This window comes from Hippoglossus hippoglossus, chromosome 10, assembly GCF_009819705.1.
Source record: "Hippoglossus hippoglossus isolate fHipHip1 chromosome 10, fHipHip1.pri, whole genome shotgun sequence".
Lineage (NCBI taxonomy): Eukaryota > Metazoa > Chordata > Actinopteri > Pleuronectiformes > Pleuronectidae > Hippoglossus > Hippoglossus hippoglossus.
The window spans coordinates 7506121-7524168 of record NC_047160.1 but is presented as its reverse complement, the minus strand read 5'-3'; the positions used below and the strand labels follow the sequence as shown (position 1 = coordinate 7524168).

General features: G+C 42.8%; 1 protein-coding gene across 1 annotated transcript in view; it reads left to right on the top strand.

Moving 5' to 3' along the window:
* The window catches only part of gpc4 (glypican 4), a 31522-nt gene that overhangs the window by 8013 nt on the left and 5461 nt on the right, over positions 1-18048 (top strand). The window contains exons 2-3 of the mRNA XM_034597769.1: positions 11771-11929; positions 17536-17933. Coding sequence (XP_034453660.1) covers positions 11771-11929; positions 17536-17933 — 557 coding nt within the window. The remainder of the gene's footprint in view (positions 1-11770; positions 11930-17535; positions 17934-18048) is intronic.

Below are 18048 nucleotides of genomic sequence, written 5' to 3'. Positions count from 1 at the left end.
CTCTGATATTTGAGCTGCTGTGCGTCTCCTTTGTGTTGATCACCTCGGAACTGGTGTCACTCAGCCAGCTGTGAGGAGTGTGGCGCACGGCTGTGTGCTCTGATCCCAAACTGCAGGGGTGGAGTGTACCCCTCCACCCCCACCCTCCTCCTACTCGCCGCCGCTCCACTCACTCACTGACTGAAGCCATCTCAGTGCGGATCTGCCAGTGGTGCGGTTATGATGTAGGTGTAACTCAACCAAAGTTAATTGATTTCCTATGAAGCCACAGTAGGGTTGATGTCTGTGTTGATAGTCATGATCATCATTAGGATTTGTGTGACTCTCCAGAGGCCAGTGTGGTTACGGAATGAAGCCAGGGACTTGCCTGGGTGTTTGGGCTGAAACCCTAGTGCTGGGTGCAGGCCAGGCGGGCTGTAATCCCTGCTAATTACTCCCAAGGCCTACATCAAGACTCCCACTGACGAGGCAGTCACTCACACTTAGCTCACTTTTCCAAACTGCAGTTAGCATAATAGTTTTCCTAATATTTACCTAATCCCTCTGTGTGCTGCTCATGCTTTGATTTATTTTCATATAAATTATATTCTTTGAGATCAAAACCTCAGGTTTTGCTCTTCAAAAGTCCTTTCTTCTTTCAAACAGAAACTAACTAGGCGGGTCTTTGGCTGCTTCACGTAGCTCTGTGAATTTGACTGACGCATTGATGCCATGTGTTTAAAAGCAGGTCATCAAAACAAAAATTTTAAACATGAAGAAAACAATGGCAGACGTCCTGCTGGCTAGGGGCTGATAAGTAATGGTAGAAAAAAAAGGCACAGATGAAAGATCAATACTTTGTTAAATGATGGCTCCAAAGCTGTAAATGATTTGGCCTGTGTGTTCTGAGGGTGGGTTCCACTGGCAGAAAATTAGGAAAACAGCTTTGATTCATCGACAGATTCAGTATATCATCAGGGAGGGACTAAGCCATCCATGGCTGAGGCCCATTAAACCATTGTACCGTTAGGTTTAGACTTTCTAGTCCCTTTGACGGTCAGCGATGAGGGGCTCTCTTCCCACCGCCACGCTGGTGTCTAGTTTCGTAAAGCCCAACAGGTATATCAGAATCTTTGTTGCCCTTTTGTAGCTGTGAGCTTCCAGAAACCTGATCTTGTACCTGACCTCATTCTGCCTGGGGGGGCTTCGCCGGGCCCCGTCCTGCCGCAACATCTGGTGGACTTCAGCTGCTTTTGGATGTCTGTTATAAACATTGTTAAAGAGCTCCCTGTCCTTAAGAGGGGTTTGCTGGCTTTTACTGGCAACGTCAAAATGTATTGTTTGCGGTCAAGTCTTTTAAAAGCTCTCGTATGTTTCAACAAAGTAGAATTTTTTGAATTCTTTTATTGTGGAGTCGGAGGGAGGGGCGTCATGATTTGTTGTGTGAAACTTACTCATGCAAATGCTCATAACCAAGCATCAAATTATCCTTAGATAGTCTAGGCTGTATGGCTGTCTCTGGGCTTCAAAGCATTAGTGAGTAATATCAGCAAATATTTGAGGTTTGTTGCAGCATCTCAGCAGTTACAAGATGGCTAAGCTGTTGTTAACATTTGCCAAACTCGTCGATTTGTAATATGCCATTTTCCATTTTCATATCTGGAACTTTTCAAGGCCCACCTTCACTGAATTGGAAGTTACTTTAGTTTATTACTTTGATTGACTTTTTCAACATCTTGTTAGTGTGGAAATTTGTAAGTTTATATCACATGGTCACATGCAATGCTGCTGTCAGTGCTAGTAAGACAAGATCGGCCACGCACAAAACTAGAATAGCTAATAATGATACATAATGAGTAATGTTGGATTAGTGTTTCCTATTTCATGAATTATTTGGATATTTGTTGTAATGCATATATGATAATAACAACAAAAATAATGAACAGACGCACCATTGGAGTACTCATTTTGTATGCACAATACCATAGCAACAGTCAAAGCTTTGAAGCATCGGGGTCGACCCTACTAGTGGGTGGCTCTCGAGCAGTGCGTGTAGAACATCTTAGGACCTTATTGCTAAACAGTAGTCAATTTCTCTGACAGCACAGCAGTGTTTGTGCAGTGTCCCATGGTAAAGCACTTGGCCTTAAGTAAAGAGTGTTTTTCATTTTCTCCTTTAAAGTCTGTTTTCATTTGTGTGCCATGAGTCAGTGGAAAGATGGAGGGCTAGTGTAGAGGGACAAGCCAGGAAGGTCTTTTGTGCCTCTTTTATTTTTTTATTTGTTTTCACCCCTCTCTTCCCTTCCCTTGTGATAAACACGCTGTGCTGTAACTTGTCCTCGCTTTTTGTCTGAAAAACCTCTGCCTGTCTCTGCAAATCTTAAACATAACACAATCTCGCTCTCTTTCACTCAGATTTCCTTTGCTCACACACACACACACACAGACCTGGCTATAGCTTCAAGGTGGAATCTGTAGTAAAAGCAGTAGATCAAACACTGCAACACTGCGGCTCATCAAAAGGCACAACCCGAGAGAAAGATGTGGAAAGGGTGAAAGATTAGCGGAGTTGTTAATGTGAATCACTGCCTCTGACTTGCTCTGATAGATGGAGCAGTGGTTAAGTAGAGATTCCCAGAAGACCAGTGGTAGGAAGGAAAGTTTCTTGATTTACTTGTGTTGTTTTTTCTTTTTATGCATGGATCTGTTGTCCGTGCAGTCCTTGTCTTAGGCACTCACGATGAAACCAAATGGCTGAATGGTCGGGCCTTGCACGAGTCTGAACAACAGTCACGCCAGTCACCAGTGGTTGCTTTATTTAGCAGATGGAAATCAAACAAGTTGTAGAAAATTTGTGTTGGAAACGCTATGAAAAAGCTAGAGACACACCTTCAGGTGTTGGGAGTTCGACCTTTGTTTTTTATGATCTAATATCTTCAAAGCTATGCTTGTATATTATTTGACCCCTGGCAGATTCCCTGCTCCTGTTTACTTTCAAGTCAGAAAACTGTGTTGTATTGTGTAAAGATTGTTTATGACAGTATGAACAATTAACACTGATTAATTTGTTTAGGTAAATGAGCTCCAGCTAACATATTTTGAACTCTGTATGTTTCTACAGTCTCTAGAATAGTAATAGTGTTCATTCTTTAGGTGTTGAGGTGTAGCTTTTAGATATTTTAAATCGCTAACACCTGATTTACACTGTGTTAGCAAGAGACTTAATGTAAATGCTTTAATTCCACTTACACTAGTCTGTAATCAGAATATATCTTTACCATACGTTGCTCTCAATGCAGATGTCACAGAGTCAAACTCTGTCCTCCAGGCTTTGTGACCATAAGAGAGTTAATATAAACTGTGCTGCAGGTGAACTTTGAGAACAGCCGAAGTGGGTTGCAATTGGGTGTCTAACTTATTTGGGAAGTGCAGGAGCGAGTTGAAGCCCTGACAAAGCAGTGACCTGGGAAGTGGTGAAGGCAGGGAGCTTTTGTGTTGGGAGACAAAGCCGGAGATGCAGGGCTGGGACAAGAGAGGGAAACAGACAGAGCGAGAGGCCAGGGCAATGTTGTGGAATCTCCCCAGGGGCTTCTGGGTAAATGTTCATGGATGACAGCGTTTTGGAATGTTCACAAATGGAGAGTTTTAATTGGCCAGAGGCCCCGACTGGTTTAGTAATCAGAAATGGACTCTGGTGGCAGAGTGCTCAGATTTATGGATCCCAGGGTGTTTGGAGTTTGTCAGACTAAGTGCCTTTGAGAAAGTAATTGACATGTTGGAGAAAATGTGTATGAGTTAGCACAAATAAACATCTTAATGTGACTATCTTTCAATCTGAATAAGAGATCGGCTTTGCAGATCTTTCTGAAAGTGAATTTCTTCTGTGCAAAAAGCAGTAAATGAGACATCGACGCTGTAATACGTTTCGCTCTGCCTCGTACCATACAGCAGTACACATGCATTTTTCTTTCTCATCATATTCATGCCATGCGTCAAGAAAAGTTTGGCGGTTAGGTGTTTTGACAGCTGTGTTGTGGAACAGATTTTGATCCCTGATTCATACGAGGAAACAGACATTATCCAAAGCTTTGTGACTGGCTGCATAGCTGAAAATAATCACTCCAGAGAATGCTATGCTAAACCAAAACTTCCTGCCTCATAAATGGATGGTGAACATTGTTCTAAATTGAGTAAATCTGTCAGAAGCAGTGTAAGTGTTTCCCAGGCTCACTGCTACTGGGAGGCTCCACTTATATATGGATTACACTTGATGCTGAATCATGGTTCGATTCAACCTTAGTGTCATGACTCCTCATGTGAGGGATGACTGCTTTCTGATCAGCTGACAACATGCGGTTTGAGGCAAAGTCAAATGCATGCTAATGTCACGTCGTTACTGATTTAGGTTAGACACGACTTAACTATAAATGCAAAGTTGAAAAATAGTGCATGCAGCTATGATATCACTCTTTTTGTGTACACTATGAACAGATTCAGTAAATGGTATATCTGTGTATGGTTTATGTACATTTTATTTTATGGTACTCAGTTTCTCCTTCCCGACTGTACTGCCTTGCTTAATGTGGCCTATCTAATAATTGACAAAGTTCACATGTACTCTTTTGTACACGTGCTCTGATTTGTAAAAGCGATTTGGATGGAAACACCAAGAAAATAAATATGGCCCCTAACCCCTAACCAGCAATTTGCAAAAAATAGAAAACGTACAATGTCACTCCCAATAGCAGCACAAAAAAAGACGGAGACAGGGCTCCACTGTACATATTTTTACTGAGGCAGACATGCATATGTTTAGGTTACAATTCCCATAATATAATTTACTACTTAAATTTATATCTTAAGCGTTGTTGCCCACTTCAGTTACCTCCTTTACAGACTATTGACTAGTTATGAGAGTAGCGTATTGTCTGAGTTATGGAGCCACATGCTAAAGACGGCTCACCTCTCCCATCAAGGAGCACAGTATGTATTGTGGAATATCCTGCTTGATGTCCAGGTTAATGTAGCACCTGGTTATTTTTCTGGGGCGAGGGGGGGGGGGGGGGGTGTTAATTAGAAAGTAACATTCGTTACCATGGCTTTTTTAACAGTAAGTATCCTTCTTGACACATGCAAATATAACCCCTGTGAACATTATTCAGACCAACTTGAGCTATACTGTGTGTTCTTTAACTTTTCAGTTCATTTAGGCTTAAAGACGCTGAGCAGCAGGGAAGTGAAACACTTAGCATTAGTGTAATGGAGAAGTTTTGGCATCACTACCCACATTTTTATTAAAACACTTCAGTCATATTCAGATGTCCCCTGCCAGCACATGTCAGTCCCTTGGACTTTCCTTATGGAGCCGAGAGCTCAAAAGCATTAATGGTTTGGCCAAAACTGCTATAAACTTGTCATTACTCTATTTTTGTAAGAGGCTGAAGTGTAGAAACGGAATAGGTGGAAGTAGCGCCCTGCCCTGATTATCTCCATATGAACAGCATAGCCTCTAATAATGGTTTCTGCTTACAGCATAATCTTGTTGAACATTTTCCCATTTTGCGGTGACTCATCCATAGCTAAGAGTACACCCATGTACACAGGATATTAGAGTGTCAGATAAATGTAATGTATGGAAGGGTGTTGACATTTATCTTGGCTTGTAACATTTCAATTTAAATAGTTCTCTCTGTTTTTGAACATGACAGTGGTTTTGCTCCTTTTAACATGGTTTGGAAATCTGAGAACGTTAAATACTACGCAAAGATTTTGAGGCTCAGTTTTCATTGTGAAACCCTGCTCAATGTTCTATAACATTTAATCATCTTTTTTGACTTGCCGGAACATTATTATGTGCTGTCTAATTTTCTAATCCTTAAGTAGAACTGTTGCTATGCACGGATGGCAGCAAAGTAATGGTTATGTTGTCTGGGATGTCACTGGTCTGAGTCCCTAGAGATGAACTTGGAAAATCTGGATAGGAAAAGTGAACAAGACTCACTTTCCCCCTCCTAAATTAATACTGGCTTAATGCCCTTGAGCAAGCGTCTGTGGTTGTGCTGAGCAGCAGCTTGATGTGAATGTGTGGAGGTTTGTAACCTTCCCTCCCCGTAAAGCTGCTCCTCCAAAGTTGTAAATAAGACAGAGCTCTTACTCAGCTCACCCAGTTAAAGGATTTGTTGTTATATAGAAAGAAATATCAAAATGTACCCAGGCACTTCTCCTAGCTGTACACTGAAACTGTAAGATTCAGTATATAACAGGACACTGGTGGGATTTATTGTGCTAGACTGTCATGTGGGAGAGTTCCCTGCTAAACCCTGTACAATTATGGAGCCATGACAACATTTCATCCACTGTCTTGAATACATGGTGTGTGGGTTTAATTTCAAAATGACACATCGCACATTCAAACAAAATTATGCCCTTTCAAAGTTATTACTGAAAGCTGATAAAAAGCAAATAATTTTTGCTTTCAAATTAGTGATTTATTATTTTATTTGTTGAGGACTAAATTATCAGAATCATTTAAAATGTTTAATTACTGGCTAAGAAAGTAATTTGAAATGCTTTTTTCCAAATATGTACAACTGGAATTTTTGTATTCATTTGTAAAACCAGATACGGACATCTCTGAACTCTCTGGTTCTCGCTGATGAATGAAAGGGAGACAAAAAAGAAAGTGGTGATTTGACAACATGCTGCAACAAGAATGAATTTAAGAAGGGAATAACTTAGGAAACAGAATTGCTATGATTTTGAAAGTGAAATATGCAGCTGTTGGTCTTTTTTATCTCTCCTTTCAGTTGTGGCTTCACCTCATCCCTCTTTCCTTTTGCTTCTTTAAAACAGTCCACACAAATGATTACGCCTATCACAAACAACATGCTTGTTTGTACAACTTCACACCTTTAAAACAAAACGCCATGGACTCTTGAAGACCACAAGTTCAGCTCATGTGATTGTGCCTGACAGGATGTAGAGCAGAACAGAAAAGTTACCCAACAAATGGCACCGATCCTTTAACCCCCCAGGATAATTACACCCTAGACAGAGGTGAGGAGCAGGAGAATGTTATGGCTGCAGGGCGTGCAAATTTACAACAGTCTGTAAGAAATGCTCAGTAGACTGGCAGCGCTTTCCTTTACATGTTACAACAGGGTGCATAATACTGTATGCCAATTAATAGTCAACCTTTGTATTGTAGTGTTGTTTCACATACTTCACTCTACTGGCAACATTTGGAGCTGAGTTTTACATGTTGGACTAAGATTAATCAGACCAACCTCTGATATTTTCACACGTTTTTCAAGTTTGGAAATTAAATTGCCCCAGTATCCGCTGTCTCACATTACCTAGATTCCACTGGGATTGGATTAGTATGTACATAAACTATGAGCTGCATACAGTTTATCATGTAATTATTTACAAATGTCGAGTGCTGTGTGTGTGTGTGTGTGTGAAAGCTCCGAGGTAAGGTTTAGTTGCAGACCACCAGGCTCCAATTAGTGACAGACGTCAGTGAATGGTTCATGACATGCTGTACCCCATGGCGTCCTTCATGGCTCTCTTAGCAGTTTAAGTGAGGTCCTGGATTCAGGAGGGTTCAGAAATAATCCTTGAGGGACCTTTATGACTCAAGATTGGAGAAGATTACTGTTTTCTATTTATATTTTTGCAAGTGCCTGCGACTTTCCAGGCTGTTAATTGCCTGTATATAGGTGTGAGGGGGCTTTTTTTGTATGTGTGTTGGTGGTGTTATTATTGGGGTTTGGGGGGGGTATGTTACTGTGTGTGGTGGATGTGCTGGCTGGCGGACAGGGAAGGGGGTCAGAGGACAGGACCTCTCTCAGAGGAGTGGCTGTTAACCCCTGACCTCGCTGGTTAAGCCTGCAGGGTGGTGGCAGTCGAGGCGGAGGTGGGGGGCACCTTGAGGTCTGTCTGGTTCAGGGGCACATGATGGCAGGCAGAGGGGGCGGTGAGGTGTCTAATCTGGTTTTTGTCTGTTAGGCATTTTCACCTCCCCCACCATCCTTCCTCTGAGAACAGAGTTTGAGAGGCAGGACAATGTCAAAGGGAAGTGACTTATTTTATGAGCCATTTAAAGGGGATGGTGGTCTCCCCACAAAGGAAAGCCAGAGAAGTGGTGGAGAGCTGATGAATACCATGACACACAGTCACATGCTTGTTTACAAGATGCTCTCTTGTTTTGTCCACCATAAATGGCAGTTTTCCTTGTCTGAGTGACACTTCATTAACGTGCTGCCTCTGTGTCTTATTACATTTTTAAAGTACTTGGGAAGCTTGAAGATTGAGAGGCCCCTGAAAGGAACTCCATGAGACAAGTGAGAGCCAGCTCGCCATCCATACAAAGACTATTCATTCCAGTCATGGTAGAGAAATGATGCGTCAACCTACACCGCTTATTGTGAAACAGTGAGGCTGAAACACGTCACGCACAGTCCGTGTTGAGTTTATTTTATAGGATCTAACTGTTCTCATTAACCGTTCACTCTGTTCTGCTCCAACAGTGCTATTTTTTTCTCTCCCAGAGGTTTGAGAAATTGGCTGCCACAATGTTTTCACAAAGTATGCATTAGCTCAGAATCTTCAGTTTTCAGAGACTTAATCCTTTGCGCTAACAATGTGACATTTGTGCAGACATTCCTGTGAAATATTGACCATCTCACTTTTATTTGTGTACTTTGGTAACTAGGGATATTTTCAACGTGGATATGGCTCTTTTAATTGTACGCCTGTGCTGTAGGCGAGCAGGGGGCCCTGCTGGAGGAGAGACTGGATGGCTTTTTCACCTAAAAGTCAATCTGTGTGTGCGTGCACGCTCCTTGTACCTCCAATCATGCTGGTACAAAGAGCCATGTGTTGAGCAGTGATGTGATGTGTGAATATGTTTAAGTAGGGGCTGCCAACTGTGCCTGGGTGAGCGGGTGTGTGGGTGCGTGCATATGTGTAGAGCAGGGGATCGGTTGGAGGGGGAGAGATGAGTTTGGGGAGAGGACTGTGAGAGAAGGAGTGACTTGAGGCTTATTTGGACTTGATCCCAGACAGAGGGGTCCGGTTTATGGCGCCAGGGTGCATCCCTCCCTCTGGTGCCCTGTTTAGATGATTGTGATGCTATGAGTCACTTCTGACTCTACAATTTAATATTTCTTAACATTTTTAGCTACTATTTCAAACACGCAGGGAGGTTCTCTGAAGTTTGTGAGCTATTATTGGCTTTAATGTTTGGTGTGCAGAAGTAAAAGTGAGATTGTTTGTGTGTGGGTTGCGGTGTTACAAAGTTAACAGTCCTAGCACATCAAGCTCTTAAAACAAAAGGAAACTTCGTATAGAAATATGCTTTTATATCTTCATCTATATAGGTGTATAGTAGTCGTTCTGTCCATCAAATAGAAGTCAATGGACGGTGTCTGATACATGCACAAAAATAATGAAAACAACCTCAAGATGTCACAGAAGAACAAATTGACATGTCTGAGTTGTTACAGCAACACATAAAACATAGCAACCAGCAGTGAAGATAACAAAACAGCCCACAATCTACGGACAGGCCAAACCAAAGCAAGTGTTCCAACATGAACTGATAATACAACAACGCTCAACCCAAGAAGAAATTGGATAGTAAATGTTTTAATGCTTCTCCAAGCAAAGTGAGAAACTCCACACTTTTCCTGTCATTGGGTGTCACTTGGAGGAAGATACATTAATTATTTTACGATAATGTAAATGTGCAAAATCAGTGCAGTAGTGGTTAGTAAGTGATGGGGACAATAGAAGCCGCAATATCCAGTTTACACCTGTTTAGTTTACGGTGGAGCCAGCCCGGTATAGATTTGTTGTTGTCCATGCCAATCTCAGGATATCAAATATTTCTGAAAATATATCTACCGATATATTTATTTTAAAAACCTGGCAATTATTCCTTAGATGTCGTTATGCAATTCTTATGACATAGAAATGTAATTTAGACTTGATATTTTACAGTTTATTTATGAAGAACCACATATATAGAACATAAGTTTATATAAAAAAAATATATATATATAAACACATAAATGCTCATCTTTTCTGCATTTTGTACTCTGTAAAACAAAGTGCATGCCAGCAGACATAAACTTCGATACTAATGTCTCTGAAAGGCTCATATTGACTGATATTATCAGCCAACTGATTTATCTGTCAGGCTCTAGTTTGCAGTTTTGAGTTTCCTGTAGCTTTCAATAATACACTTGTGCTTGCAAGGTTTTATATAAACGAACATGTATTTCACTGCACATTCCCTGTGCAAAAATGGGGTCGAATCATTTCTTCTGCCTAAATTGGTCTTGACATGTTAAATGTGTCTTTCAATAAATGCAGGAAAATGTTATAGGTCATTTTAAAGCTTCAGTCCATACAAGACACAAGACCTTAATGTTGCAGTAACTTGCAGGCACTCAGGCCTCGAGTCAGTGAGCACGAGCTGGTGGGGAAAACCAAACAGGCCGTTGGTGCCTGGATGCAGTGAAAGGATCACTGTGTTCCCCCAAATTCCAGCAGCCATGTTTAAAACAAAACATTATTGCAGCTGCAACTTCGCATTCGTCTACCCCTGACCCTCATTTTGATTGGATGTTCAACTCATTTCCAACAACTTTAACATTTGCTGTTTTATCAAAGACAGTATTTGAGTTTTGAATAATCATTTTAGTCAGAAGACGTAAAAATTCAGTTTTTTACTCTTTATTTTGGCTTTATTGATTTCAGTATCGATTCTCATGTGTGTGAATGTGAAAACCTATTAAAATGTTCTAACAGCCGGCATTTTCAGAACATTGTTTAACTACACTGATGCTCCAAAACACTAAAACTTCAAATTTCTCCTCGGAGGGCTACGTAAGCCAGGAGTGTGACACTTTTTACGACAAATAGCTTTTTGCTGTTTTCAAAATGTTTTTTTTTTTTTTTTTTTTTACAGAGCAAGCATTAAAACGAGTGTCACCAATTTAAAAATGCATCACTTGACAGTCAGAGTGGTCACATGGAAATTGCCCCATTCACTTTGCAACAATCAGCAGACCAGTGCTCTCTTGTGTGTTCTCCACCGTTACACCTTTTTTTTCCCTCAAATTTATGGTGTTTGAAATACCACCCTGTGTGGCTGCAAAGCCAGAATGACCTTAAAAAACTCTGCTTCAGGTTTAACCGCGCCATTGCACACAGCTGAAGTCAGCCGTCTTACCTGCACACAGTGAAGAGCTAATCCCCTTTTTTTTAAAGTTTGTGTTTTAGAAGGCAGTCAGCACTCAGAGAAAGATACAGTGTTAAACTATCAATCAGGACAGGATAGTGCCAGGATAAAGTGGCCAGCTAAAGACTGCTCTGAGCTTAGTGTTGCAATTACTCCACTGAAGTGCAATTAAGGGGGTTTTCACTGCGAAGGTGCGTTTGATTTAGTGAGCGTGTCAGGTTGTTACTTAACAGACGGTTTTATTCTATAGAAATGCAGAATATTCTGTTAATGACTAATGTGAGTGTGTTTCAGTATCTACGTTAATTGTCCAATTGGCTCAGTTTATTGTAAATCTACACATTGTGTTTTGTGTTTTATGAGATGCAGCCTCTTCTGAGCAGATTTGTATTCTGACATTCCTATTGTTGGTTTACAACTGATCTGTTTTTATTCTAACATAACAGATTGCATGTACTGTATTTCTCTGTAATGTGACTCATGATGACAGATTCCTGTAGCAGATGTTGTCTAACAGCGTGTTCTCCTTGTCTTTTCCAGGAGCCCCCCTGAAAGTGTGTCCGCAGGGTTTCTCCTGCTGCACGGTGGAGATGGAGGAGAAGCTGAGCCAGCAGAGCCACTCAGACATGAAAGCTCCCGTCTCCAGGCTTAGCACCAACCTACAATCCACCTTCAAACAGAAACACGACCACTTTGACAGTAAGCAAACAACCCTACACCAACAATCACACACACATGCACACCAGGCGATTTTCAGACTTCACTGTGCTGGTGGCCCTGAGGGTCCCCATTGGAGCACTTGTGTTGCATGATTTTTGACGGACGCTCCCACCTGCCAATGCACTGCCCGAAGTGGAGACAGTCAGTCTGTGTCTGTTGGCCCGTCCACCTGTCTCTCAACGTCTCAGCTCCCTGCCTCATCGTCCCCCTAACAGCCTGGTCCCCAGCAGCTCGCTTCACTCCTCTCCAGAGAGACGTGTGCCCTTCCAGACGGACCACACACATAATCAGATTTAGTCTTCTCTGTACTTCCTGTTCCTCTGTGTGTGAGCACATGTGTGTATGCCTGTAAATATTGGGATCGGGTTACTCTTGTTAAGGGTGGGAGCGCATGGGAACGTAACACTGCTGAGTCACCAAGGAAGTAGGGTGACTTTGAAAACCCTCAACCACACAACCGTGCCACCACGGCAGCTCAGCTAAAAAGAAGCTTAATAATACATGTAGAGCATGAGACGTTTTCTGCTGCAGATTCACAAATAAGACAGGGAATCTTAGAGTTTCTAAATACATTGGAGTTATGCTTTTGTAAGGGTAATTAATGTGCAGGGTTTGATGTTTATGTACAGTACACATGCATGCACATGTGTGCATATGCAGGTCAGGGGCCTTCACATCTTATGTGTCTGTGAAAGGCAGCGAGGGATCGTCAGTAACAGGAAGCGTGTGTATTACAGCCAGATGTGAACAGGAATGTGACGTGTCGGAATGCAGTCGCTGCTCGAGCCGTCCGCCCTTCTTTTTTTCCTCTCTTACTGCCCTTAGTCCCCATCCCATGCCTCTCTCTCCCCAAAAAACCCCTCTCTTTGCCCCTCAAACTCTTCTTTCTCTTTCCATCTCACTGTTGATCATGTTTCACCGCGTGCATGTCTCTAACAAATGTTGTTGTTTTTCTGCTCAGCTTTGTCCTCCAGCCTCTTTATAAATCTTTGCAGATTTCTCGCTCTGACTCAACCGGTGCTCTCTTCGACATTGATTTAGGGCTACAGCTGACAATTTTCACAATTGATTAATTTATTGCATTATCCTTTTAATTAATTATTTGGTCTATAAAGTGACGGCAAGATGCTTACGATTATATATAACCTAGACCCTAGGCTGATGTCAAATTCCAAAACAGTCATGAACCCAAATATGTTCAAAAGTAAGAAACCAGAATAAGGCACATTTTAGAAGTAGAAAATAATGAATGAAAAAAAATGTTGGATTATTGAATTATTTTCCTGTTTCTCTTTCGATCAATGAATCAATTAGTGATCGTCATTTCTACTTTAAAAAAAGGCCTTGTCCTTGTTACTTTAAAGTCAATGTATACATCATAGTATAATTCTATTTATAGAAGGTTTTTACAACAGTCTTTTAATTAAACTTGGAAATTTATATTTTGCAGTATTTCTTAATAGAATTGTTATTGTCCTGAGAACATAACAGTACTTGAAATTGAGAAAGAAACATTTTCTTATCAAATAAAGATGTAATTTATTCTCGCTGCATTGTATTGGTCTGTTGAAGCAGGTGTTGAAGTATTTATCTGCAGACTTTGTGATAGATGTTTAAGATGTGATGGATGGGACTAAAAATGATTTATTGGTTTTAGATTTGAGGAACTGATACTGATGCCAAAACTATCTAGAAAATTTCCACTGACATTTTACATAACTTAAAAACCTTTCAAACTCTACTGTAGCTTCACAGTCCTATCCCACCACCAAACAAGTAATGTTTAAATACTTCTAGGTATTTTCTTCCCTCTTACTATATCTAAAATCTTTTTATAACACAGTGATTCATACAGTCATACAGAAATTAACAGAGCTGTAACAACTTGTCCAAGAGGGGGCAGACCTCAAGCTTACAGGGAAACTTCTTCCCTGTGTTTCATTAACCTTCCTCCCCCTCTGTGCCTCCCCCCTCATCACTGTAGGCTGCTCGCTGCTGTCTCTGAACTGTTAGATGTGGGATCTCTTTACAAAGGCCTGCTGTGCTTTTTTCCACCTGGGCCATTAGACCTTCTCTCTCACTGGATACGATGACAGGCTCGGGTTGCCGTCCCATTATTTCCTGTTGTCACACCGAGACACCCAGGAGCAGGCACATCCCGTCAGTGAAACCGGCACAGGAAGTGCTTATCATTGTATTGACTCTTACTGAAAAAGACGGCCACGTCAGTGATGTCAGCTGACTGCTCCTTTAGCAGAGTGCATAGGTGCAACAAAAAAAAAGAAGCTGCAACTGTACATGAAGTTGGATGCAACAACATGCACTCGCACACCAACAAACTCAGGAAGTGGTGTATGTGATTAGGCAGGCTCTCATGCGCCTGGAGCTAGGAGTCATGGCCAATTAAGACCAGAGCCAGAAATAGTTCTCCCCTCTCTGCGTCTCTTCACTGTGTGTTTGTCCTGGCCTCAGCCTGTCTGTCCTGTTGCATTGACCCTGTCCAGCAGAGCAAGCCTATGTCTGGGATTTAAGCACATGGATTAAGGCCCCTTTCCTCCACACAAACACACACACACACAATATAAGACACATCATCCGAAGCAGTGAACTCCAACAGCAGGAGGGACAGGATCCCATCCCATAAGAAAAGTGAGAAGCGCAGGGACTAATTGTCACAAATAGGATGCAATTACTGCCTGGGCTGGGATTGGGAGGAGCAGAGTTTATATGGACACGGGTGGGGGGGCATGGGGAAAGGGGGGAAGCTCCTTGGAGGGGGAGGAAGTGGGAGGGAAGAGTGGGAGGAGATCAGTCAGCTCCTCTATTCCTGTGATGGATTGGGCCTAACATTGCTTATAATTTAAGGCTCTTCTCTCTGCAACATGTGGAAACGGTGACAGGATGAGGGAAGGGAGGAAGGAAAAGACAGATCCTCGCAGAGACAAGAGTCATCGCTGTTTTACATTTCACTTCAGCTTACACTCTCCCATTGTAACCTCTCACCCAGATTCTCATAGACCATTGGCTGAGCGACAAGCGCATTTTTAATGGAAAAATCCTGAGGGAGTGTTCAGCTCCTCGGCCTGTTGGCAGACGGCTGCGTGTCATAAACTGTTTTTAATGACAATGCAAGATGCCTATGTAATGCTGCTCATACTTCAGAGCCTCGGCTAAGGGCCAGATAGCCTCTAAATGCCCCCTCCCTTACACACACCGTGCACAGATCGCTCTTTCTAACCAGTGGGTTTGTCCAAACTCATTACAGGGCTTATCTGTTTAGCATATAGGCATTACCACTCTTAATAAAGTGTAAAGGAAACAGAGAAGTTTAGGACTGTCCTGCTTCTTGCCTCCTCCTCTTCGACTCCTCTGTCTCCTTTCACTGACTTTAAACTTGTGGCTACTATGACATTCCAGGGGGTGGGGGTGGACCTTTTGTTTTAATCTCTGTCAATGGAGCGTGGAACTTGGTGCCCTCTCCCCTGGCTTTGTGTGTGTGTGTGGGTGCATGTGTGTGTTGGAAGGAAGGTGGGGGCAATGATGGTGGGGAGGTAAATGGATGGGCTGCAGTGTTTCCGGTATCCTTGGCGACACAGTGGGAATTTGGAGTTAAAAAAGCCCTCAACTTAACCCGCCCCAAGTCGCCCTCACCCCTCCCCTACCTAATTTTTTTCGTTTTAGTGTGTCAGTCTGAAGTGGAAGTGACAGCGCTTCTCGGGGAGTGTGTGTGTGTGTGTGTGTGTGTGTGTGTGTGTGTGTGTGTGTGTGTGTGTGTGTGTGTGTGTGTGTGTGTGTGTGTGTGTGTGTGTGTGTGTGTGTGTGTGTGTGTGTGTGTGTGTGTGTGTGTGTGTGTGTGTGTGTGTGTGTGTGTGTGTGTGTGTGTGTGTGTGTGTGTGCGTGCGTGCGTGCGTGCGTGCGTGCGTGCGTGTGTGCGCGCGCGCGTATGCGTGCTGGTGGCAGTGAGCGTTTAGTGACTCCCCTTGTGAGAGCATGGGAACTTTACATTTCAAAGGCAAGCAGAGGACACTGAGAGAAACTTGCAGCGGGACAGAAGTTTTGTGGGGGGTGTGGAGAGCGGATTAAAAAAAGAGAGATGAGTGAAAGGGACTAAGTGTATGCTTGCATGCACGCGGCACAGAAGATGAAGCATTTTTCAGAGACTCTGAGGAATTCTCATTTTGTTCAGATTAAGAAAGTTATGGGTTGGGAAGGGGGGGGGGTCTGTGGGAGAGGGGGGCCTGGATTATTGGGGGTGGGGGAAAGTGGTGAGGGAGGGGGGTGATGGACATTCCTTAGGATGAAGTAGGTCATTGTTCCCTGTCTCTCGTGAAGAGAGCTCTCTGAAGGAACTGATGAAGTGAAAGCAGCGGAGGGAGGGAGATGCAGGACTGGTTTGAGGGGGGGGGGTACAGGTCCAAATACGGGAGAGGAGGAGGGGGGGCGTCGCATTATTCAGTAATCCTATTGAAAATGCCTCTGAAGGACAGTCCAAGAGAAGCTGGGAGAAAGGAGAGGGAATGGAATGTGACAACAGAAAAATGCCATTGATGGTGGTCAGTTTGAAGCGGCTTGATATGGAGAGACGTCTCCACTGAATGGCAAGTCCACAGAGACGAGGAGCAGCGCCGCTCGTTCAGCCTGACAGAGATGCTCCGGCTCCACCTTTCACCCCACCCGCTTCACTTCGCTCCTCTCATCTCCTCGTTGTCAACCGACCCCCTTCACATCGCACATTCCTCTGCCTTTCAGCCAAGATTTTATGCTTGAGCCGTTTCTGTTGAGATGCTCAGAATGTCAGGACATGGTTGCAGGTGAAGCAGAGTAACTTAAGTCTGATTTCATTCGGTGGGAGCAGCTCAGAGCCAGAGAGCATAGGTGTTGATGGAGAGCTTTACATATCAAGATCTATAGATGTACTTCAATACAGTCATTCGGTCAGAAGTTTTACAGCTGCAACATATTATTTATTTACTATATGTACACTGTAGAGATGTTTTGATACAGTTTTTCTCTGCCCGATACCAATTCCAATACTTAGACTTTGTATCAGCCAATATGGACTACTATCCGATACCAGTACATTAAAACAACTTGTTCTTATATTCTAACAGGTGATTACTAACTCTGGATGGAAATGGTTCTTCAGATTTTTTACATCGCCGTTTTACTTATTGGACTTTCCTGTATTAAATATTTGCTAACTACTGACAGTGCAGCTAGCTCTGGTGAATGCTGCTGTTTTTGAGTCTCAAAGAAGTCATCTCCAGGAAAAGAAAATTGCAGTTTTATCCAAATGAAACAAATATAATGTATAGACGTGGTATCGAATTGGTACATAGATTTGCTTACTGGTATTTTCGGTAGTATCGGAGGCATGCTGGTATTTGTATCGGGACATCTCTACTACACTGTGGTGATAATGGAATCACAATGTGTTTGTGTGTTGTCTGTTGTTTTTACAGAAGTTCATAGCATCTTAAACTGAATCCCCATCTCAAATGTTAACCACTATTTGATCTGTATCTTTTCAACCTCAACATTTATTCATCACATTAACTTCCACATCTTTCTCTTCTTTTCTCCAGAGTTTTTCCGTGAGCTTCTGAAAAATGCGGAGGTCTCACTGCACAACATGTTTGTGCGAACATACGGGATGATGTACGTGCAGAACGCGGAGCTATTCAAGAACTTTTTCGAGTCCCTGACTCGGTACTATGTGTCTGGCAGCGCTGCTGTCAACCTGGACTCCATGCTGTCGGACTTCTGGGCCGACCTCCTGGAGCGGATGTTCCGACTAGTCAACGTGCAGTACGAATTCAGCGACGCCTACATGGAGTGCGTCAGCCGGCACACAGAGCAGCTGCAGCCATTCGGCGACGTGCCCCGTAAGCTCCGCATCCAGCTAACCCGGGCCTTCATCGCCGCACGCACCTTTGTTCGCGGCCTGGCTCTTATGCCAGAGGTGATCAATAAAGTTTCAATGGTAAGCGAGAGTTGCTTGTGAAGCTTTTGTCTTTCCCAAAAAAGGATATAGCAGTCAGTCAACCTCTGGACACGGAAAAGCTTGCTCTATCCCTCCCTCCTGTTTCTGACTTCAT